The 23,147-nt window shown below is 50.1% G+C and overlaps 2 protein-coding genes across 2 annotated transcripts; one reads left to right on the top strand and one right to left on the bottom strand.

Annotated features, from left to right (window-relative positions):
• Positions 1-787: 787 nt before the first annotated feature.
• Positions 788-15,576, bottom strand: DUSP16 (dual specificity phosphatase 16). Its single transcript, XM_069964725.1, has 7 exons — positions 15,461-15,576; positions 5,812-6,246; positions 4,272-4,413; positions 3,998-4,161; positions 3,708-3,867; positions 3,478-3,601; positions 788-2,676 (listed from the first exon to the last, which is right to left on the bottom strand). The coding sequence occupies exons 2-7, from the start codon at positions 6,040-6,042 to the stop codon at positions 1,587-1,589; spliced, it is 1,911 nt and encodes a 636-aa protein (XP_069820826.1). The 5' UTR covers positions 6,043-6,246; positions 15,461-15,576; the 3' UTR covers positions 788-1,586.
• A 2,688-nt stretch (positions 15,577-18,264) lies between these two features.
• CREBL2 (cAMP responsive element binding protein like 2) lies at positions 18,265-22,925 on the top strand. Its single transcript, XM_069951413.1, has 4 exons — positions 18,265-18,505; positions 18,802-18,999; positions 20,053-20,200; positions 22,046-22,925. Exons 1-3 carry the CDS (start codon positions 18,491-18,493, stop codon positions 20,194-20,196), a joined length of 357 nt encoding a protein of 118 aa, XP_069807514.1. The 5' UTR covers positions 18,265-18,490; the 3' UTR covers positions 20,197-20,200; positions 22,046-22,925.
• The last annotated feature ends 222 nt before the right edge of the window (positions 22,926-23,147 follow it).

Here is a 23,147-nt window from a genome sequence, read left to right as displayed (position 1 = left end):
GCGGATTAGTTCAGTGCGGAAATTCCACCATGTGAACTGCAGAGCAGAATTTCCATTCAACACAATGGAAATTAGCTCTGCACCTATTTTAACGGCTGAAATTTCAGCGCTGATTCAGCGCAGAAATTCAGCTGCTTTTGCTCAGTGGGAATGAGCCCTTACATCATGTCTCATCCTCCAGAGCTGCGCTCACTATTCTGCTGTTACATCCTGTCTTATCCTCCAGAGCTGCACTCACTAATCTGCTGTTACATCCTCTCATCCTCCAGAGCTGCGCTCACTATTCTGCTGTTACATCCTGTCTTATCCTCCAGAGCTGCACTCACTATTCAGCTGTTACATGTCTTATCCTTCAGAGCAGCGCTCACTATTCTGCTGTTACATCCTGTCTCATCCTCCAGAGCTGCACTCACTACTCTGCTGTTACATCAGGTCTCATTCTCCAGAGCTGCGCTCACTATTCTGCTGTTGCATCCTGTCTTATCCTTCTGAGCTGCACTCACTATTCTGCTGTCTACCTCTCTTCATTCCTCCTCTCACTGTTACCAGAAGAACAACCCTCCATCATTTTATTACATAATGGTTGATAGACGCTACATCTCCCACAATGCACCACAGGAGAAGCTGCTCTGGGCAGACACTGATGATGCAGCAGGGGGAGCTGTGGATGGGACAGGTATATAGAAAAACTACAGCTCCCAGGTAGGAGTTGTAGTACTGACCCAGACAGAAGAGGAATGGCCCAGGATACAGAACTGTCAGATGCCTCGGGGGGGGGGGGGGGGGGGGGGGGGGGGTTGACCGGTGACAGCGGGGCTATAAGGCACTAAGGACGACCTACACACCATCTCATCCACAACAGGAGGAGAAATCCGATATCTGGAAGGTGACGACCTACATGTGACCACGCTTACAGAAACGCTCCAGTCCTCGCTAGCTATAACTCCCATCATTTACAGCTGCCATGTTTCCCACCCTGGGAGGAGCTTAGACATCACATGACTCAAATCCTGTATATGAACACCAGGGGGCGCCCTTATCCCAGTGCTGGTGTGCATATAGAGACATAACCAACAAGGGGGAACCTGCCACTCCCCAGCTGCTGCACAACTACAACGCCCATCAAATGTTTGGCTGCCCAGGCATGATGGGAATTGTATGTTCAGATGGGCTATGGTTTGCCCTATCCCTGCTGACAGGGGGGCACAAACTTTCCATTGAGCAGCTGAGGGCAACTTCTCAAGTCATTGTAATGTGGTAGACCATCCTCTTACTATATAATAGTGAATCCTGCCAGGGCACCAGGGGGCAGGATAGTGAGTGCCAGTCTGCTGAGCAGCACCACCTACAGGCTGGGGGGGGGAGCTGTGCATCCTGTGTAGAAGGGCAGAAGAGCGAGAGCCAGTCTGCTGAGCAGCACCATCTAGAGGCTGGAGAAGAGTGGGGTATTACATCCTGCACACCCCACATTCAGATTCATAGGGAACAATGATACAAGACAAACAATGATATTAATCCAGAAAGCTCCGCTCACTGGCACCACCGCCCGGCTCGCCCCCCCCCCCCCCCCCCCCGCCACGCCCGCCTCAGGACACCTCAATGATTTCCATACTGCCCGAGAAGCTGGTCTGGCTGCCCACCTTCCCCAGCTCCTCCCGGGACCGGCCATCCACCAGTTCATCCCCAAACTCCATTTGGCAGCTTCGCCTTTTGAACTGCTTCTCGAAGGGGCTTTCCTCATGCCAGCTGCGCCGAGAGTCCCCGCGGGCACTGGGCTTCTGCCTCCTGCGCACCGCGCAGCAAGGGTCCGCGGGCAGCTGGCCACAGCTGAAGGCTGTGAAGCCGCCCCCTCCGTATAAAGCGGAGGCAGAGTAGAAATGGGAGGGGGCGTCGGGGGTGAAGTACCAGCTGCCGGTCAGGGAGGAGGCCTGAGTCGCCAGGATGTCTGAGTGCCAGTCTTTCAGGCCCAGAGCCGGCTTGGCCAGATGCTGTTGGCTGCTGGACAGTCCAAACACAAAGTTATTTTTGCGGTTGTCCTCCATGCTTCCGCTGCGAAAAAGCGGGGCCGCCAGGGAGCGGACGCTGCCACGGTTCAGCATCTGCTGCTGCCGCGCCTTGCTTTCTGCCTGTCGACAGGTGCTGGCCTTCTCTGGAACTCTGGCGGTGGCTGCCGCTTGTTCACGGTCAGGGCTGGCCTCCGGGGTCTGCTCCGACACTTCCTCCACTGGGGAGAACTGGCACATCTTGCTGCCTCCTCCCTCCAGACCGCTGGCCGTTTTGTAGAATTCGGCGCGCTCCTCTGGGGCTCCGGCCGCCATGTTGCAGTAAGACACAGACTTAATGTCAAGGGAGAAGGAACGCTTCATCTTATTGCTGTCCTCCAGCTTCTGGGAGACGTGGAGACCATTGAGGCCCTGCAGGAGGGGGGCCGCCTCTTCTTCCTGGGTCCTCTGCAGCTCCGATGAGGTAGGATGTGGGAGCGGTGGACTCGCTGACGGCGGGGGGACCTCTGCCATACTTGCCCCATACTCACTACTGCCCCCCAGCTGTAGCTTCAGTCTGCACACTGCTGCCACCGGCTGACCACTCTGAGTCTTGATCTTCTTCTCAAAGTCCAGGAGTTGACCCAGGAAGTTGAAGTTCGGGGAGATGGTCGGTCTCTTCTCCTTAACAAACCTGCGGATGAGAAAGAAGATGGAGGTGAGAAATAATGGAAGATGCCACCTATCTACAGGGGGCAGTATCACCCGCACCCAGGCATCCTCCAATTTTTATGGGGTAGAGTCACCCGCACCCAGGCAGCCTCTAATCTACAGGGGGTAGCGTCACCCGCACCCAGGCAGCCTCTAATCTACAGGGGGTAGCGTCACCCGCACTCAGGCAGCCTCTAATCTACAGGGGCAGCGTCACCCACACCCAGGCAGCCTCTAATCTACAGGAACAGCGTCACCCACACCCAAGCAACCTCTAATCTACAGGGGGTAGCGTCACCTGCACTCAGGCAGCCTCTAATCTAGAGGGGCAGCGTCACCCACATCCAGGCAGCCTGTAATGTACAGGGGGCAGCGTCACCCACACCCAGGCAGCCTCTAAACTACAGGGGGTAGCGTCACCCACACCCAGGCAGCCTCTAAACTACAGGGGGTAGCGTCACCCACACCCAGGCAGCCTCTAATCTACAGGGGCAGCTTCACCCATACCCAAAGCAGCCTCACCCAAAACCAGGCAGCCTGTAAAGTACAGGGGGCTGAATCACCCACACCCAGGCAGCCTTCATTCTACAGGGAGCAGCGTCACCCAGATGCAGGCAGCCTCCAATCTGCAGGGGCAGCATCACCCAGACCCAGGCAGCCTGTAATGAACAGGGGGCAGCGTCACCCACACCTGTGTAGCCTCCGATCTACAGGGGGCAGCATCACCTACACTCAGGCAGCCTCTAATTTTTGTCTCAGCGGCCATTAGGGAAGGAATTGTTACCTGTAAGCTTCGTCCAGGGTCATGTCCATCCTCTTCATGATGTAGGCAATGGCGATAGTTGCAGAGCGTGAGATCCCCGCCAGGCAGTGGACCAGGACGCGACCATTCGAGGCTTTGGCTTTTTCTGAGGAATAACACGTTTTAGTCAGTAGAAAGCAAAGACCTTGCAGCCAGACAAACCAGCGTCGAGGATCCAAGATGGCCAAACACTACCCGCCCCATCCTCTCACCTATGAAGTCCACAGACTTGTCCAGCCAGGGCAGGATCTTCTCGCAGAAGCTGTCGTTCACCGGGACCCGCAGGAAGTGAGAGTCGCAGATGAAGTCGGGTTTGGGGCAGGTGTTACTGGCGTTCAGGACAAAACCAATCTCATTCTGCTGCATCAGCTCCTGCGGGATAGGGGAGGAGACCATGAAGGAGAGGATTGTGGGAAGATTCCCGCAGCATTAATATAACCAGGCGACAATCTAATGAAGACGAGAGCGATGTGGCCACCCCTGCCCCCCCCCCCCCCCTCACCTTGTTCAGCACGTCTCGCTGGCAGCCTAGGTAGAGGTGCGGCAGGATACGTGTGGGGCCGGCGCTGGACACGGGGAGGCACGGCTGGGAGATACAGGTGGGGACCACCGAGGCCTTCCCCTCACACAGACCAGGGAAACACGACGAGAACTCACAGAAGCCGCCTGCAAAACAGGAAACCAGATCCTGCCTTATAGTTACAGCTGAGACTGGTAGTTCTCCTAATGGTTAGTTACAGTATCAGACTCCATGCTGATCTGTGCACAGACATTACCTGACAGGAGGTGAACATGGCGGAACAACTTCTCCAACTTCCCGAGCAGCACAGAGAGGAAGCAGTCACTGGGCAGAGACGAGACGTCCCCCGAGCTCTGATCATAGACGACCACCTGCTGCACCGCGCACTCCAGCTCTACCTGCAGGGAAGAGAGCCGGATCAGGGACAGTGCACAGTACCACTTCTGTCCCGTATGCTGGGTGTAATCCTCAGTATGTATAATATATATATATATATATATATATATATATATATATATATATATATATATATATTATATATTAAAAGAGAAGAAGCAGCACTGCTTTAATCTAGTATTGGTGGTGCCAGCGGATCTTGATCCAGACCAAAGATCGTAGTGAATATATATGCAGAGAATCCACAGCACTCCAGCGTAGTAAAAAGCTCTATGAGCTGTGTTTATTCAGTCAATTCATAGTGCAACACTCCAAATGCAACGTTTCAGTGACTCTCTGTCACCACGCTTGAAAATGGTGACAGAGAGTCACTGAAACGTTGCGTTTGGAGTGTTGCACTATGAATTGACTGAATAAACACAGCTCATAGAGCTTTTTACTACGCTGGAGTGCTGTGGATTCTCTGTATATATATATATATATATATATATATATATATATATATATATATATATATATATAGTGCACAGTACCACTTCTGTCCTGTATGCTGGGTGTAATCCTCAGTGTATATATATATATATATATATATATATATATATATATATATATATATATATATATATATATATATATACAGTGCACAGTACCACTTCTCCTGTCCTGTATGCTGGGTGTAATCCTCAGTGTATATATACAGTGCACAGTACCACTTCTCCTGTCCTGTATGCTGGGTGTAATCCTCAGCATATATACACAGTGCACAGTACCACTTCTCCTGTCCTGTATGCTGAGTGTAATCCTCAGTGTATATATATATACAGTGCACAGTACCACTTCTCCTGTCCTGTATGCTGGGTGTAATCCTCAGTGTATATATACAGTGCACAGTACCACTTCTCCTGTCCTGTATGCTGGGTGTAATCCTCAGCATATATACACAGTGCACAGTACCACTTCTCCTGTCCTGTATGCTGAGTGTAATCCTCAGTATATATGGACAGTGCACAGTACCACTTCTCCTGTCCTGTATGCTGAGTGTAATCCTCAGTATATATGGACACTGCACAGTACCACTTCTCCTGTCCTGTATGCTGGGTGTAATCCTCAGCATATATACACAGTGCACAGTACCACTTCTCCTGTCCTGTATGCTGAGTGTAATCCTCAGTATATATTATAATATATATATATATATATATATATATATATACACACACATACAGTGCACAGTACCACTTCTCCTGTCCTGTATGCTGAGTGTAATCCTCAGTATATATGGACACTGCACAGTACCACTTCTCCTGTCCTGTATGCTGAGTGTAATCCTCAGTATATATGGACACTGCACAGTACCACTTCCTAGTGTGAGGGAAGTTGTCCTGTGCAGGGGCTCTCACCTTCTGCTTGGCGGAGTGCTGGATCAGCTCGGTGATCTGCACCTTGTCCTGCTGCAGTCGTCTCTTCATCAGTTTGGAGCAGTTGATATTGATGGCGTCCAGGATGTGGGCGGAGTTATAGTCCACGAAGGGCCGGCTGTCTATGAGCAGCAGCTTCTCGGTGCCGCCCTCCATCCATGCCACCAGTTTGTCCACTGTCAGTAATTGGCAGCTCAGGCCCCCGGCGGCCATGGCCCCTCCTCCTCCTGCCGGTCACACACAGAGGGGGTGAGATGACGGTTCTCCTCAGGGATGTGTGACCATCATGGCGTTGCGATCACGTCAGGGCATCCTGCTCAACAATCAGAGCAGAGAACAGGGAGATGAGTTATGACATCATCACCTTCAGCCGCCACCTGCACTAGACGGGTCTGATGTCACAACGTGGCGGGGAATCTGGGAGGGAAAAATAAAGGGAAAAACATTGTTATTAGAGAACAGTGATGGATAGGCTGTATTCTCAGTGATGTCACAGCTGATCTCTAGTGATGGATAGGCTGTATTCTCAGTGATGTCACTGCTGATCTCTAGTGATGGATAGGCTGTATTCTCAGTGATGTCACTGCTGATCTCTAGTGATGGATAGGCTGTATTCTCAGTGATGTCAATGATCTCTAGTGATGGATAGGCTGTATTCTCAGTGATGTCACCGCTGATCTCTAGTGATGGATAGGCTGTATTCTCAGTGATGTCACTGATCTCTAGTGATGGATAGGCTGTATTCTCAGTGATGTCACTGATCTCTAGTGATGGATAGGCTGTATTCTCAGTGATGTCACCACTGATCTCTAGTGATGGATAGGCTGTATTCTCAGTGATGTCACTGATCTCTAGTGATAGATAGGCTGTATTCTCAGTGATGTCACAGCTGATCTCTAGTGATGGATAGGCTGTATTCTCAGTGATGTCACTGATCTCTAGTGATGGATAGGCTGTATTCTCAGTGATGTCACCGCTGATCTCTAGTGATGGATAGGCTGTATTCTCAGTGATGTCACTGATCTCTAGTGATGGATAGGCTGTATTCTCAGTGATGTCACTGATCTCTAGTGATGGATAGGCTGTATTCTCAGTGATGTCACCGCTGATCTCTAGTGATGGATAGGCTGTATTCTCAGTGATGTCACCGCTGATCTCTAGTGATGGATAGGCTGTATTCTCAGTGATGTCACCGCTGATCTCTAATGATGGATAGGCTGTATACTCAGTGATGTCACCGCTGATCTCTAGTGATGGATAGGCTGTATTCTCAGTGATGTCACTGATCTCTAGTGATGGATAGGCTGTATTCTCAGTGATGTCACTGATCTCTAGTGATGGATAGGCTGTATTCTCAGTGATGTCACCGCTGATCTCTAGTGATGGATAGGCTGTATTCTCAGTGATGTCACTGATCTCTAGTGATGGATAGGCTGTATTCTCAGTGATGTCACCGCTGATCTCTAGTGATGGATAGGCTGTATTCTCAGTGATGTCACTGATCTCTAGTGATGGATAGGCTGTATTCTCAGTGATATCACCGCTGATCTCTAGTGATGGATAGGCTGTATTCTCAGTGATGTCACTGATCTCTAGTGATGGATAGGCTGTATTCTCAGTGATGTCACTGATCTCTAGTGATGGATAGGCTGTATTCTCAGTGATGTCACTGATCTCTAGTGATGGATAGGCTGTATTCTCAGTGATGTCACTGATCTCTAGTGATGGATAGGCTGTATTCTCAGTGATGTCACTGATCTCTAGTGATGGATAGGCTGTATTCTCAGTGATGTCACCGCTGATCTCTAGTGATGGATAGGCTGTATTCTCAGTGATGTCACTGATCTCTAGTGATGGATAGGCTGTATTCTCAGTGATGTCACTGATCTCTAGTGATGGATAGGCTGTATTCTCAGTGATGTCACCGCTGATCTCTAGTGATGGATAGGCTGTATTCTCAGTGATGTCACCGCTGATCTCTAGTGATGGATAGGCTGTATTCTCAGTGATGTCACCGCTGATCTCTAGTGATGGATAGGCTGTATTCTCAGTGATGTCACCGCTGATCTCTAGTGATGGATAGGCTGTATTCTCAGTGATGTCACCGCTGATCTCTAGTGATGGATAGGCTGTATTCTCAGTGATGTCACCGCTGATCTCTAGTGATGGATAGGCTGTATTCTGAGTGATGTCACCGCTGATCTCTAGTGATGGATAGGCTGTATTCTCAGGGATGACACTGCTGATCTCTATGGCCGCCCTGTCCCTGTGCTGAATGTTATGTAACGTTTCTTCACTTCCTCATAGACTGTGGGGTAAAGTCCGGAGCTGTAATCTGTAGGATGAAGTCATGTGATCTTTGGCCTTGTAACAAAATAACCTCACAGCGTTTATTCAGAGATAAGAGGGAGCGGTGATGTAACATGGGGCGGACGGGCCCCGTCCAATCACACCTGGGGAGGGGAACCACCAACTCTACATGTTATTACAGCACCCGGCTCTCCCGATGCACTGACTGGCACATCTATTATACACTACATAACAGGGCCCTGCAGTCATCCAGCTCTCCCTGAGTCCTGACCGTCACATGTATTATACACTACATAACAGGGCCCTGCAGTCATCCAGCTCTCCCGGGGTCAGATCTGAAGGATTCGTTACTGGGATTGTGGATGACTGGGGGTGCTGAGTGCAGGCAGTGGCCCCGCAGCCGGGACCTCAATCACCTTTGAGTTCTCACATGAATCATGAACACACCCGAGAAGAAAGCGGCGAAGTAATCACACCCCTGGCACCGCGCCCTGTAAACAGGAAGACAGCAGATCTGTAATCTCCTGGTGGAGCAGCACCTATGGGTGCAGCCATGTGACATCACATGTTACACTCCAGAGCTGCATTCACAATTCTGCTGACAGAATAAGGCTGGGGCGCTGTGTATGGGGTGACCCTGCTATGGGGGCACACGGGGTAAGGAATGAGAGCGGACACCTCTGCCAAGTCCCTCTAGCCGGGCCCAGTGCTGAGGCTGCCAGGTCCTGGACGTCACCCATCAGAGCGGCAGCTCCCGTGCCTGACGCCTGGCACCGGTGCCCTGTCCTAGATAGAGAAGTGGCCAGTGCTGATCAGGCACGCCGCCAATCACCGGGCAAAGAACCACAGCGCCAGTCCTTAAAGGGCCACTCCACCCAAGCTGCACCCATCCAAGTCTCTGCTGGCTGTCAGTGAATGGAGGCAGATATCCCCCCGCTGTGGTGACATTGAGGTCACCTACATGATAATGATTACATTGTTACAGACTGGGAGCGTCTTATCCTGCACCCTCTCGGCGGTGTGACGGTGCGCCCCCCCAGGGGTCCGCTCTGCCGCTCTCCCTCTGTTTCATATAACATAGCTCCAACATGACATCATCCCTCTCCCTCCTCTGCAGCTGTGATCACAATGCAGCATGATGTCACCGGCCCCGGCCTTAACCCTTCACCCTCCCGGCTATATTCACAACAATGTATCCGCTGATCTGGGGGGTGACCGAGGGGGGCGCAGCTTCTAGACTATCAGTCACACAATACAGATCTGACGGATTATCAGACACTCCAGGAAGCGGGGGCCGGATTATCAGACACTCCAGGAAGCGGGGGCCGGATTATCAGACACTCCAGGAAGCGGGGGCCGGATTATCAGACACTCCAGGAAGCGGGGGCCGGATTATCAGACACTCCAGGAAGCGGGGGCCGGATTATCAGACACTCCAGGAAGCGGGGGCCGGATTATCAGACACTCCAGGAAGCGGGGGCCGGATTATCAGACACTCCAGGAAGCGGGGGCCGGATTATCAGACACTCCAGGGGGGGCCAGGGGACCGGATTATCAGACGCTCCAGTGGGGGCCAGGGGACCGGATTATCAGACGCTCCAGGGGGGGCCAGGGGACCGGATTATCAGACGCTCCAGGGGGGGCCAGGGGACCGGATCATCAGACGCTCCAGGGGGGCCAGGGGACCGGATCATCAGACGCTCCAGGGGGGCCAGGGGACCGGATTATTAGATGCTCCAGGGGGGCCAGGGGACCGGATCATCAGACGCTCCAGGGGGGCCAGGGGACCGGATTATTAGACGCTCCAGGGGGGCCAGGGGACCGAATCATCAGACGCTCCAGGGGGGCCAGGGGACCGGATTACTAGATGATCTAGGGGTCTAGATTATCTGACTCTCCCAGGGCGCCGGATTATCAGACGCTTGCAGGATTATCACGCACACCTCTCTGCTGTTCCAGCGCTCAGTCCACACCGTTTTGCTCACATCACAGATTGTCATTGGTGGATACAATGTAACAAATTTTACAAAGTTACTAGAGACAAGTGGGTGGAGATATCAGGAGAGGTGTAGCCAGTAGAATGCACCCTGGATCACCCCTCATGGCCTCGCTTTCCTGGCGCACCGGTGTCATGAGGCGCCACATTTACCAGTAGTGTCCGCCCAGACCGGCTCATGAGGAACGATGGCTGAACCACTGGGGGAAAAAACGCTGCAATCTCATTGGCCGCTTCATGCTGTATAAGGTGACCCGTCCCGGCCAACCAGCTGATCTGGATCCACAATCCCCTCTGTCTGGCTAAAGTGAAAATGTAACCTGAAGTGGCTGATAACAGAAAGCGATAGCTCACACACAAGTGTACGGCATATGGAGAAGGCAGAACAAAAATCGTCCCCTAAACAGATAGACGGTAAAAACCTAGAGACCAGCTGCTGCTCTCTGTTATCAGCCATGTACAGCAACACATCACCTGCTGGGGAAACACTGGGGAGGGGACGGGGGTATACAGCGGGGGGAGGTAGGAAGGGGTGTGCCAGTGACATAGGAGGCAGCATGTGGGGGTAAATAGGAGAGGGTGTATGGAGGTATATAGCAGGGGGAATGTGCAGTATATGGAGGAGTATATAAGATTGTGTGTGCGGTATATGGGGGTATATAAGGGGGAGGGGGAGTGAGGTATATAGCAAAGGGGGTTATGTGGGATATATATGGGGGCTCACATAGGAGGAGGTATATGAGGTATGTAGGAGGGGGTGTATGTGTGGTATATAGGAGGTAATGTGTGGTATATTGGAGAGTGTGTGTGAGGTATGTGTGGTATATAGGAGGGGGTATATATGGAAGTGGTATATAAGAAGGGAGATGTGAGGTATATAGAAGGAATTATAGAGGTATATACAGGGGGTGTGGGGTATATAAGGGGGATTGTATATAGAAGGAATTATAGTGGTATATAGGAGGGGTTACGGTATGTGTGGTGAATAGGATGAGGTATATAGGAGGGGTGTGTGGGGTATATAAGATGGTATATAGGAGGGGTATGTGGGGTAAATAGGATAAGGTATATAGGAGGGGTGTGTGGAGAATATAGGATGGTATATAGGAGGGGTGTGTGGGGTATATAGGATGGTATATAGGAGGGGTGTGTGGGGTATATAGGAGGGTATATAGGAGGGGTGTGTGGGGTATATAGGAGGGTATATAGGAGGGGTGTGTGGGGTATATAGGAGGGGTGTGTGGGGTATATAAGAGGGGTGTGTGGGGTATATAGAGGGGTGTGTGGGGTATATAAGAGGGGTGTGTGGGGTATATAAGGAGGGGTGTGTGGGGTATATAAGAGGGGTGTGTGGGGTATATAAGAGGGGTGTGTGGGGTATATAGGAGGGGTGTGTGGGGTATATAGGAGGGGTGTGTGGGGTATATAGGAGGGGTGTGTGGGGTATATAGGAGGGGTGTGTGGGGTATATAGGAGGGGTGTGTGGGGTATATAGGAGGGGTGTGTGGGGTATATAGGAGGGGTGTGTGGGGTATATAGGAGGGGTGTGTGGGGTATATAGGAGGGGTGTGTGGGGTATATAGGAGGGGTGTGTGGGGTATATAGGAGGGGTGTGTGGGGTATATAGGAGGGGTGTGTGGGGTATATAGGAGGGGTGTGTGGGGTATATAGGAGGGGTGTGTGGGGTATATAGGAGGGGTGTGTGGGGTATATAGGAGGGGTGTGTGGGGGTATATAGGAGGGGTGTGTGGGGTATATAGGAGGGGTGTGTGGGGTATATAGGAGGGGTGTGTGGGGTATATAGGAGGGGTGTGTGGGGTATATAGGAGGGGTGTGTGGGGTATATAGGAGGGGTGTGTGGGGTATATAGGAGGGGTGTGTGGGGTATATAGGAGGGGTGTGTGGGGTATATAGGAGGGGTGTGTGGGGTATATAGGAGGGGTGTGTGGGGTATATAGGAGGGGTGTGTGGGGTATATAGGAGGGGTGTGTGGGGTATATAGGAGGGGTGTGTGGGGTATATAGGAGGGGTGTGTGGGGTATATAGGAGGGGTGTGTGGGGTATATAGGAGGGGTGTGTGGGGTATATAGGAGGGGTGTGTGGGGTATATAGGAGGGGTGTGTGGGGTATATAGGAGGGGTGTGTGGGGTATATAGGAGGGGTGTGTGGGGTATATAGGAGGGGTGTGTGGGGTATATAGGATGGTATATAGGAGGGGTGTGGGGTATATAGGATGGTATATAGGAGGGGTGTGTGGGGTATATAGGAGGGGTGTGTGGGGTATATAGGAGGGGTGTGTGGGGTATATAGGAGGGGTGTGTGGGGTATATTGGATGGTATATAGGAGGGGTGTGTGGGGTATATAGGATGGTATATAGGAGGGGTGTGTGGGGTATATAGGATGGTATATAGGAGGGGTGTGTGGGGTATATAGGAGGGGGTGTGTGGGGTATATTGGATGGTATATAGGAGGGGTGTGTGGGGTATATAGGAGGGGTGTGTGGGGTATATAGGATGGTATATAGGAGGGGTGTATGAGGTATATAGGAGGGGTGTGTGGGGTATATAGGAGGGGTGTGTGGGGTATATGAGGGGTATGTGGGGTATATGAGGGGTATGTGGGGTATATAGGATGGTATATAGGAGGGGTGTGTGGGGTATATAGGATGGTATATAGGAGGGGTGTGTGAGGTATATAGGATGGTATATAGGAGGGGTGTGTGGGGTATATAGGAGGGGTGTGTGGGGTATATAGGATGGTATATAGGAGGGGTGTGTGGGGTATATAGGAGGGGTGTGTGGGGTATATAGGATGGTATATAGGAGGGGTGTGTGGGATATATAGGATGGTATATAGGAGGGGTGTGTGAGGTATATAGGAGGGGTGTGTGAGGTATTTAGGAGGGGTGTGTGAGGTATATAGGAGGGGTGTGTGGGGTATATAGGATGGTATATAGGAGGGGTGTGTGAGGTATATAGGAGGGGTGTGTGGGGTATATAGGATGGTATATAGGAGGGGTGTGTGAGGTATATAGGAGGGGTGTGTGGGTATATAGGATGGTATATAGGAGGGGTGTGTGGGGTATATAGGAGGGGTGTGTGGGGTATATAGGAGGGGTGTGTGGGGTATATAGGATGGTATATAGGAGGGGTGTGTGGGGTATATAGGAGGGGTGTGTGGGGTATATAGGAGGGGTGTGTGGGGTATATAGCAGGGGTGTGTGAGGTATATAGGATGGTATATAGGAGGGGTGTGTGAGGTATATAGGAGGGGTGTGTGAGGTATATAGGAGGGGTGTGTGAGGTATATAGGAGGGGTGTGTGAGGTATATAGGAGGGGTGTGTGAGGTATATAGGAGGGGTGTGTGAGGTATATAGGATGGTATATAGGAGGGGTGTGTGGGGTATATAGGAGGGGTGTGTGAGGTATATAGGAGGGGTGTGTGGGGTATATAGGAGGGGTGTGTGGGGTATATAGGATGGTATATAGGAGGGGTGTGTGGGGTATATAGGAGGGGTGTGTGGGGTATATAGGATGGTATATAGGAGGGGTGTGTGGGGTATATAGGAGGGGTGTGTGGGGTATATAGGATGGTATATAGGAGGGGTGTGTGGGATATATAGGATGGTATATAGGAGGGGTGTGTGAGGTATATAGGAGGGGTGTGTGGGGTATATAGGAGGGGTGTGTGGGGTATATAGGATGGTATATAGGAGGGGTGTGTGGGGTATATAGGAGGGGTGTGTGAGGTATATAGGAGGGGTGTGTGAGGTATATAGGAGGGGTGTGTGGGGTATATAGGATGGTATATAGGAGGGGTGTGTGAGGTATATAGGAGGGGTGTGTGGGGTATATAGGATGGTATATAGGAGGGGTGTGTGAGGTATATAGGAGGGGTGTGTGAGGTATATAGGATGGTATATAGGAGGGGTGTGTGAGGTATATAGGAGGGGTGTGTGAGGTATATAGGAGGGGTGTGTGAGGTATATAGGAGGGGTGTGTGGGGTATATAGGAGGGGTGTGTGGGGTATATAGGAGGGGTGTGTGAGGTATATAGGATGGTATATAGGAGGGGTGTGTGGGGTATATAGGAGGGGTGTGTGGGGTATATAGGATGGTATATAGGAGGGGTGTGTGAGGTATATAGGAGGGGTGTGTGAGGTATATAGGATGGTATATAGGAGGGGTGTGTGGGGTATATAGGATGGTATATAGGAGGGGTGTGTGGGGTATATAGGATGGTATATAGGAGGGGTGTGTGAGGTATATAGGATGGTATATAGGAGGGGTGTGTGGGGTATATAGGAGGGGTGTGTGGGGTATATAGGAGGGGTGTGTGGGGTATATAGGATGGTATATAGGAGGGGTGTGTGAGGTATATAGGATGGTATATAGGAGGGGTGTGTGGGGTATATAGGAGGGGTGTGTGAGGTATATAGGATGGTATATAGGAGGGGTGTGTGGGGTATATAGGAGGGGTGTGTGAGGTATATAGGATGGTATATAGGAGGGGTGTGTGGGGTATATAGGATGATATATAGGAGGGGTGTGTGGGGTATATAGGAGGGGTGTGTGGGGTATATAGGAGGGGTGTGTGAGGTATATAGGAGGGGTGTGTGAGGTATATAGGATGGTATATAGGAGGGGTGTGTGGGGTATATAGGATGGTATATAGGAGGGGTGTGTGAGGTATATAGGAGGGGTGTGTGAGGTATATAGGAGGGGTGTGTGAGGTATATAGGATGGTATATAGGAGGGGTGTGTGGGGTATATAGGATGGTATATAGGAGGGGTGTGTGGGGTATATAGGATGGTATATAGGAGGGGTGTGTGAGGTATATAGGAGGGGTGTGTGAGGTATATAGGAGGGGTGTGTGAGGTATATAGGAGGGGTGTGTGAGGTATATAGGATGGTATATAGGAGGGGTGTGTGGGGTATATAGGAGGGGTGTGTGAGGTATATAGGAGGGGTGTGTGAGGTATATAGGAGGGGTGTGTGGGGTATATAGGAGGGGTGTGTGGGGTATATAGGAGGGGTGTGTGAGGTATATAGGAGGAGGTGGTATATAGGAGGGGGTGGCGGTGGTCTCTGTATACACACAGCCTGCAGTCACTGAGGGGACACACAGCGGCCAGTACGGGGCAGTACAGCTCATCCACCGCTGGGGGCGCAGCGGGGACCTGCAGAGAGGGGCAGACAGGACATGTGGGGCAGGACCCGGGTGACACTTCGGGTGGTGACAGGATGGCTGCCGGGGGTCTCTATGTCACAGGTGTCAGTGACGTAGGGTAGTGACGTCATGCGCCTCTCCGGCACCACTTACCGATTATCCGGGCCTGCTGTCCGGGCCTCACCGTCGGGTCAGTGTCCGGGCTCCGGGCGGAGCGGGTGAGAGCGGCTACGATGAGGTCACCGGGAAGAGGAGCCGCATGACGTAAGCGCCAGCCAATCAGAGCAGGGGGCGGAGACAGCGTTGCCTCCACATGCGTCATCCATATGGGCGGGGATATGACGTCATGCAGGGGAGTCCCAGCAGCTGCAGGCGATCTGTACTGTACACAATGCTGTAATATGGGAATACTCCAGAGCTGCACTCACTATTCTGCTGGTGGGGTCACTGTGTATATACATTACTGATCCTGAGTTACATCCTGTATTATACCCCAGAGCTGCACTCACTATTCTGCTGGTGGGGTCACTGTGTACATACATTACATTACTGATCCTGAGTTACATCCTGTATTATACCCCAGAGCTGCACTCACTATTCTGCTGGTGGGGTCACTGTGTACATACATTACTGATCCTGAGTTACATCCTGCATTATACCCCAGAGCTGCACTCACTGTTCTGCTGGTGGGGTCACTGTGTACATACATTACATTACTGATCCTGAGTTACATCCTGTATTATACTTCAGAGCCGCACTCACTATTCTGCTGGTGGGGTCACTGTGTACATACATTACATTACTGATCCTGTATTATACTCCAGAGCTGCACTCACTATTCTGCTGGTGAGGTCACTGTGTATATACATTACTGATCCTGTATTCTACCCCAGAGCTGCACTCACTATTCTGCTGGTGGGGTCACTGTGTACATACATTACATTACTGATCCTGAGTTACATCCTGCATTATACCCCAGAGCTGCACTCACTATTCTGCTGGTGGGGTCACTGTGTATATACATTACTGATCCTGTATTCTACCCCAGAGCTGCACTCACTATTCTGCTGGTGGGGTCACTGTGTATATACATTACTGATCCTGAGTTACATCCTGCATTATACCCCAGAGCTGCACTCACTATTCTGCTGGTTAAGTCACTGTGTACATACATTACATTACTGATCCTGAGTTACATCCTGTATTATACTTCAGAGCTGCACTCACTATTCTGCTGGTGGGGTCACTGTGTACATACATTACATTACTGATCCTGTATTATACTCCAGAGCTGCACTCACTATTCTGCTGGTGAGGTCACTGTGTATATACATTACTGATCCTGTATTCTACCCCAGAGCTGCACTCACTATTCTGCTGGTGGGGTCACTGTGTACATACATTACATTACTGATCCTGAGTTACATCCTGTATTATACCCCAGAGCTGCACTCACTATTCTGCTGGGAGGTCACTGTGTACATACATTACATTACTGATCCTGTATTATACTCCAGAGCTGCACTCACTATTCTGCTGGTGGGGTCACTGTGTACATACATTACATTATTGATCCTGTATTATACTCCAGAGCTGCACTCACTGTTCTACTGGGAGGTCACTGTGTACATACATTACATTACTGATCCTGTATTATCCTCTAGAGCTGCACTCACTATTCTGCTGGTGGGGTCACTGTGTACATACATTACTGATCCTGAGTTACATCCTGTATTATACTCCAGAGCTGCACTCACTATTCTGCTGGTGGGGTCACTGTGTACATACATTACATTATTGATCCTGTATTATACTCCAGAGCTGCACTCACTATTCTGCTGGTGGGGTCACTGTGTACATACATTACATTACTGATCCTGTATTATACTCCAGAGCTGCACTCACTGTTCTGCTGGTGAGGCCACTGTGTACATACATTACATTATTGATCCTGTATTATACTCCAGAGCTGCACTCACTATTCTGCTGGTGGGGTCACTGTGTACATACATTACATTACTGATCCTGAGTTACATCCTGTATTATACCCCAGAGCTGCGCTCACTATTCTGCTGGTGGGGTCACTGTGTACATACATTACATTATTGATCCTGTATTATACTCCAGAGCTGCACTCACTGTTCTGCTGGTGGGGTCATGGTACAGAAAAAGGAGTATAAGGTATAGACACAGGACTGACACTATCCCTGGTCACTATTCTCTGCTCATTGTGTCCATCTTGTGTTTTCCTGCTGAAGCCCATGTGGAATCTTCCAGAACAAGCCTATGTATGCTGTATGCCTGCTCCCATAGAAGTCGATAGGTGCTGTATAGTGGCTTGGTACACTATAGTATGACTCCCTTGGTGCACAGACTATAATACTCTACATCTAGACTTCACCTTCACTAGGACCTGATAATGTGGACAGTCCCAGGATACTGCAGAGGACAAAGACAGAACCAAGTTATGCTGCTACTTGTAGTTCTCCAGCTGGAGAGACCTCCATTACTTACCATGCGCATAAGTAGTGCAGTAGCCTATAGCAACCCGATTCCAGCTCACACACTGAAAAAGACAGGAACAAGCAGATTGGTTGCTATGGGTAACTGCACTAGTTTTGGTTCATTTTCCTTGCTCTTTCCTTAAGAGAACAGGCAGTCAGAAAAATGAGTCTCCAGTCACAGGTGACATTTTGTTATAGCCCACCGCTCCAATTCACTGTGTTCGTCTACAATAAAATGGCGGAGCCTCGGAGGGCATTTCCTCGGAAGTGCAGACATATCGCGTTCTGTGGTGCAGTAGGCGGGGCCCCACGTCACGTCTGGATACAAAAAACGCTCGCCCCGCCCCCTTCTGGCGCGTTGCCATTCGGGACTTTTACATAACATTGCTGACGTCATTTCTTATGACGTACGAGTGTCGCTTGGATTGATGGGAAATTGAGGCCGTCCCCTCCAATGTTCAAGGCAAGAGGTGGGCTGGAGAACTACATTTCCCATAATTCTCCTCGCCGTTTCCTGTTTTAAAGAGCAGAAGTCAGCTGAGCGACTGTAAACAAACGGGGCTCTTCCTCAGCGGCCTGGTCAGGGGCCACAGGGCGGCTCAGGGGCCCAGCAGTGCTCGCTCTGGATCACTATAACCGCCCTTAGGTCCTTTTCTACTTCATCCAGAGCATCAGCACAATGGAGGACAACAAGGTAAGAGCTGGAGACACTCCTCCTTATCATCATCTATAGATACCTGCGGCTGCTATAGAGGGGGTCCTGGTTGTCATGACAACAGGATGCTCCAGACTGCCCCCCCCCCCCAGAGCTGCACTCACAGTGCTATTGGCTGATGCTGACAGACACGCCCCCTAATAACTGCAATCTATCACCACATCTCCCACCATGCACTGCAGCAGGGTCTGCTCTAAACAGGCACCAGCAGAAGTATGAGTGCAGCTCTGGAGTAATGCAGTCAGGTTTTCCTCATCCGTGTTTTCACTTTACAGTTGAGCGGAGGAAAAGTGAAGAAACCCGGAAAGAGGGGGAGGAAGCCGGCCAAGATCGACCTGAAGGCCAAGCTGGAGCGGAGTCGGCAGAGCGCCCGGGAGTGCAGAGCCCGCAAGAAGCTCCGCTACCAGTACCTGGAGGAGCTGGTGTCCAGCCGGGAGCGCGCCATCTGTGCCCTGCGCGAGGAACTGGAGATGGTGAGGAACCCGCTACTACTCACAGCTGAGGGGCCGTTACACCGTATCACTATAGCCTGCACCATAGGCCCAACCACAAACTGTGTCACTGTAACCTGGCTCCAGCTGGTGCCAAACTACAACTCCCATCATCCCCTGACCGACTGAGAATTGTAGTTTGCCAAAGTTTGTTAAAGTTGTAAAATTTTTAATTACTATAGTTTCTCAGTGGTTCTGTGGTGGCATGATGGGAGTTGTAGTTATTTTACATCTTTAGCAACGTGGTTACAGGAGGCATGGTGGGAGTTTTATAGATTTGTCAGATGTTGCAGAACTAATAAGCATTTTAGTTATGCAGCAGATGAACATTGATCTAGTGTGACGGGCATGATGGGAGTTGTAGTTTAGTTACAGGTTGGGGGGCACACTGCGCTCAGGACGGGTGGACGGACATGGCAGTGGCAGCGCAGAGGTGGTGGCTTAGCTTCTCTTTAGGATTACCTGCATCGAAGGTGGAAGATGCAGGATCCATCAGGTGCACCAGTCATTAGGCGCCACCTAGTGGCAGAATCTCTAGACCAGTGTTTTCTGCAGGAGCTGCTGTACAGTGTGACATGTACTGTCCCCTCCTCCTTACTCCTGCATGGACGTCCTCCATTAGCTGTGACAGCTGAGCTTCTGTTACAGTGTGAGAGGTCACTGAGGGTCTCATGCACTGTCCCCTCCTCCTTACTCCTCTATGGACGTCCTCCATTAGCTGTGACAGCTGAGCTTCTGTTACAGTGTACGACGTGTCATTGTGGGTCTCATACACTGTCTCCTCCTCTATGGACGTCCTCCATTAGCTGTGACAGCTGAGCTTCTGTTACAGTGTGTAAGGTCAATGTGGGTCCCATATACTGGTTCTTCCTTCCTCCTCTATGGACGTCCTCCATTAGCTGTGACAGCTGAGTTTCTGTTACAGTGTGAGAGGTCACTGCGTCTTCCATTAGCTGTGACATCTGAGCTTCTGTTACAGTGTGTTGTTATATGTCTCCCCCTAATAATCCCTATTCTTCATCCCGGTCTGTCTAGTACAAGCAGTGGTGTAAAGCGATGGATCAAGGTAAAATTCCATCGGAAATCCGAGCTCTTCTCACCGGGGAGGAACTTGCCAAATCTTTTCCAAACTCCAGCAAACAGCAAAGAGCCGGAAAGATGGACCCTCCCGAGAAATGAGGGGGTGAGTAGCTGCTGTTCACATCTAGAATTAAGAAACTGCAAATCCTATGGGGTAAAATGTGTCCACAGCTGTTATGCAGATCTGTGTCTCCATGGTAACAGACAACAATCAAACTTGATGTAGTCTGATCCATCATTCCTCTTTTCTATCTATTTTCTACTAATTGAATAGCAAGTAAATGATTGCAGGATGAGACTGCATGGATTCTGTTACTATGGAGACACATAGGTGTGTATGAGAGCTGTAGGCAGAACATTGTTTACCGAGCCAGTTTGTAGAGTTCCCTCAGTCTCATATTTTAGACATATTGGTAATGAGAGGAACTAGGGATGAGCGAATTTACAGTACTAGCGAAGCTCTTTACTAGGCTTGGCGGTCAGCTTGTCACCTGGCTGTCTTTGAATTTCATGCCGCTCCTGGGAGAAGTTTCCCAGGGCTGGATCCAGCTTTTCCAGGCACCCAAAGTGGAGTGGAACAGACCATCGAGCTTACTGAAGCGCTTTGCTAGTAATGTAAATTAGCTGTCTACGGTAAGGATATCCTCCTGTATAATATAGCATGCTGTCTATGGTGGGGATATCCTCCTGTGTAATATAGCATGCTGTCTATGGTGGGGATATCCTCCTGTGTAATATAGCATGCTGTCTATGGTGGGGATATCCTCCTGTATAATATAGCATGCTGTCTATTGTGGGGATATCCTCCTGTATAATATAGCATGCTGTCTATGGCGGGGATATCCTCCTGTGTAATATAGCATGTGGTCTATGGCAGGGATATCCTCCTGTGTAATATAGCATGCGGTCTATGGCGGGGATATCCTCCTGTATAATATAGCATGCTGTCTATGGTGGGGATATCCTACCGTGTAATATAGCATGCTGTCTATGGTGGGGATATCCTCCTGTATAATATAGCATGCTGTCTATGGCGGGGATATCCTCCTGTATAATATAGCATGCTGTCTATAGCGGGGATATCCTCCTGTATAATATAGCATGCTGTCTATGGTGGGGATATCCTCCTGTATAATATAGCATGCTGTCTATGGCGGGGATATCCTCCTGTATAATATAGCATGCTGTCTATGGTAGGGATATACTCTCGTATAATATAGCATGCTGTCTATGGCTGGGATATCCTCCTGTACATAGTGGTATATAATATATCATGCTGTCTATGGTGGGGATATCCTCCTGTATAATATAGCATGCTGTCTATGGCGGGAATATCCTCCTGTACATAGTGGTATATAATATAGCATGCTGTCTATGGCGGGGATATCCTCCTGTATAATATAGCATGCTGTCTATGGCAGGGATATCCTCCTGTATAATATAGCATGCAGTCTATGGTGGGGATATCCTACCTTGTAATATAGAATGCTGTCTATGGCGGGGATATCCTCCTGTATAATATAGCATGCTGTCTATGGCGGGGATATCCTCCTGTATAATATAGCATGCTGTCTATGGCGGGGATATCCTCCTGTACATACTGGTATATAATATAGCATGCTGTCTATGGCGGGGATATCCTCCTGTACATACTGGTATATAATATAGCATGCTGTCTATGGTGGGGATATCCTCCTGTATAATATAGCATGCTGTCTATGGCGGGAATATCCTCCTGTACATACTGGTATATAATATAGCATGCTGTCTATGGTGGGGATATCCTCCTGTATAATATAGCATGCTGTCTATGGCGGGAATATCCTCCTGTACATACTGGTATATAATATAGCATGCTGTCTATGGTGGGGATATCCTCCTGTATAATATAGCATGCTGTCTATGGCGGGAATATCCTCCAGTTCATCACTTTGTGTTACTCTTGTAGGAGCGGTGCGTTGTTGTTGTTGATGGACCACGACCATGCGCAGACTGCTACATGGAGTATCAGGGATCCGGCAGCCATGAATCTATTCCGGGCCCCCTGGTCGTACGAGACAGAAATGGAAGTCACATTGGCCCCATGTCACTCTTGTGTTTGTGACTATGCGTCGCCTCCCTGCCTGTAGCCGAGGAGAGACAGAGCGCGCTTCCCTCATAGGCTTTAGGGTTGACATACTTGTATTCTGCTTTTAATGCTCTAAGAGGCCGCAGTGTCCTCGTCATTCTGTGTATCTACAGGTGTCTGTATGCAGGACTGCCTACGTCCCTTTAGGAGGCGCTCTGGGTATAGGATGGGTATGGCTGCTGTCACCAGTGCCTGGAGAATCGGCATCTGTTCTGCATGATGTGTCCGTACAGCTCTGCTACATTACAGCCATGCACGTACATCCATCAAGTGCTCTGAATGTGTCAGTCAAGCAGCTCCCCATCTGTCCCATCCAGGGGGGGTAACCCCATCCACATTCCACTTCCTGCCTTAAAGGGTAACTCCACCCAAGATAGATCCTGGCTACTTGCTTTAACATAAAGATCAAGTGTTGGTGACCTTGACACCCTTCTGTCTGGTAATGCGGACAATCAGCCTTTTTATCAATGAAGGATGAGGTTGTCACAACCCTTAGTGGTAGGTTCACGATAATCTGTAATAATCGGTAGTAGTATATAGAGCAGGAGCCGAGGGTAGCATACCGCCCTTCATTCCATACGACACGCGTTGCAGGCTGATGGCTGAATGTGACTTGTTACTTAAAGGGATGTTGCAACTAAGTGGGACGTTAGAGATGAAGTTGTGCAGATCTTATGCAATAAAATCATAAAAACTTGAAGGGACTCTCTGGTCGTAATTTAAGGAGAAGTCTGATAATATGAGGGTGGGGATATATTTGAGCCCCTCCTTAGTTGTCCCGGCTGTGGGTCTCCTCCTTAGTTGTCCCGGCTGTGGGTCTCCTCCTTAGTTGTCCCGGCTGTGTGTTTCCTCCTTAGTTGTCCCGGCTGTGGGTCTCCTCCTTAGTTGTCCCGGCTGTGTGTTTCCTCCTTAGTTGTCCCGG

The sequence above is a fragment of the Dendropsophus ebraccatus genome, chromosome 1 (genome assembly GCF_027789765.1).
Source record: "Dendropsophus ebraccatus isolate aDenEbr1 chromosome 1, aDenEbr1.pat, whole genome shotgun sequence".
NCBI lineage: Eukaryota > Metazoa > Chordata > Amphibia > Anura > Hylidae > Dendropsophus > Dendropsophus ebraccatus.
Note: the sequence above shows the minus strand (reverse complement) of the source record. Positions and strands in the feature narration are given on the sequence as shown.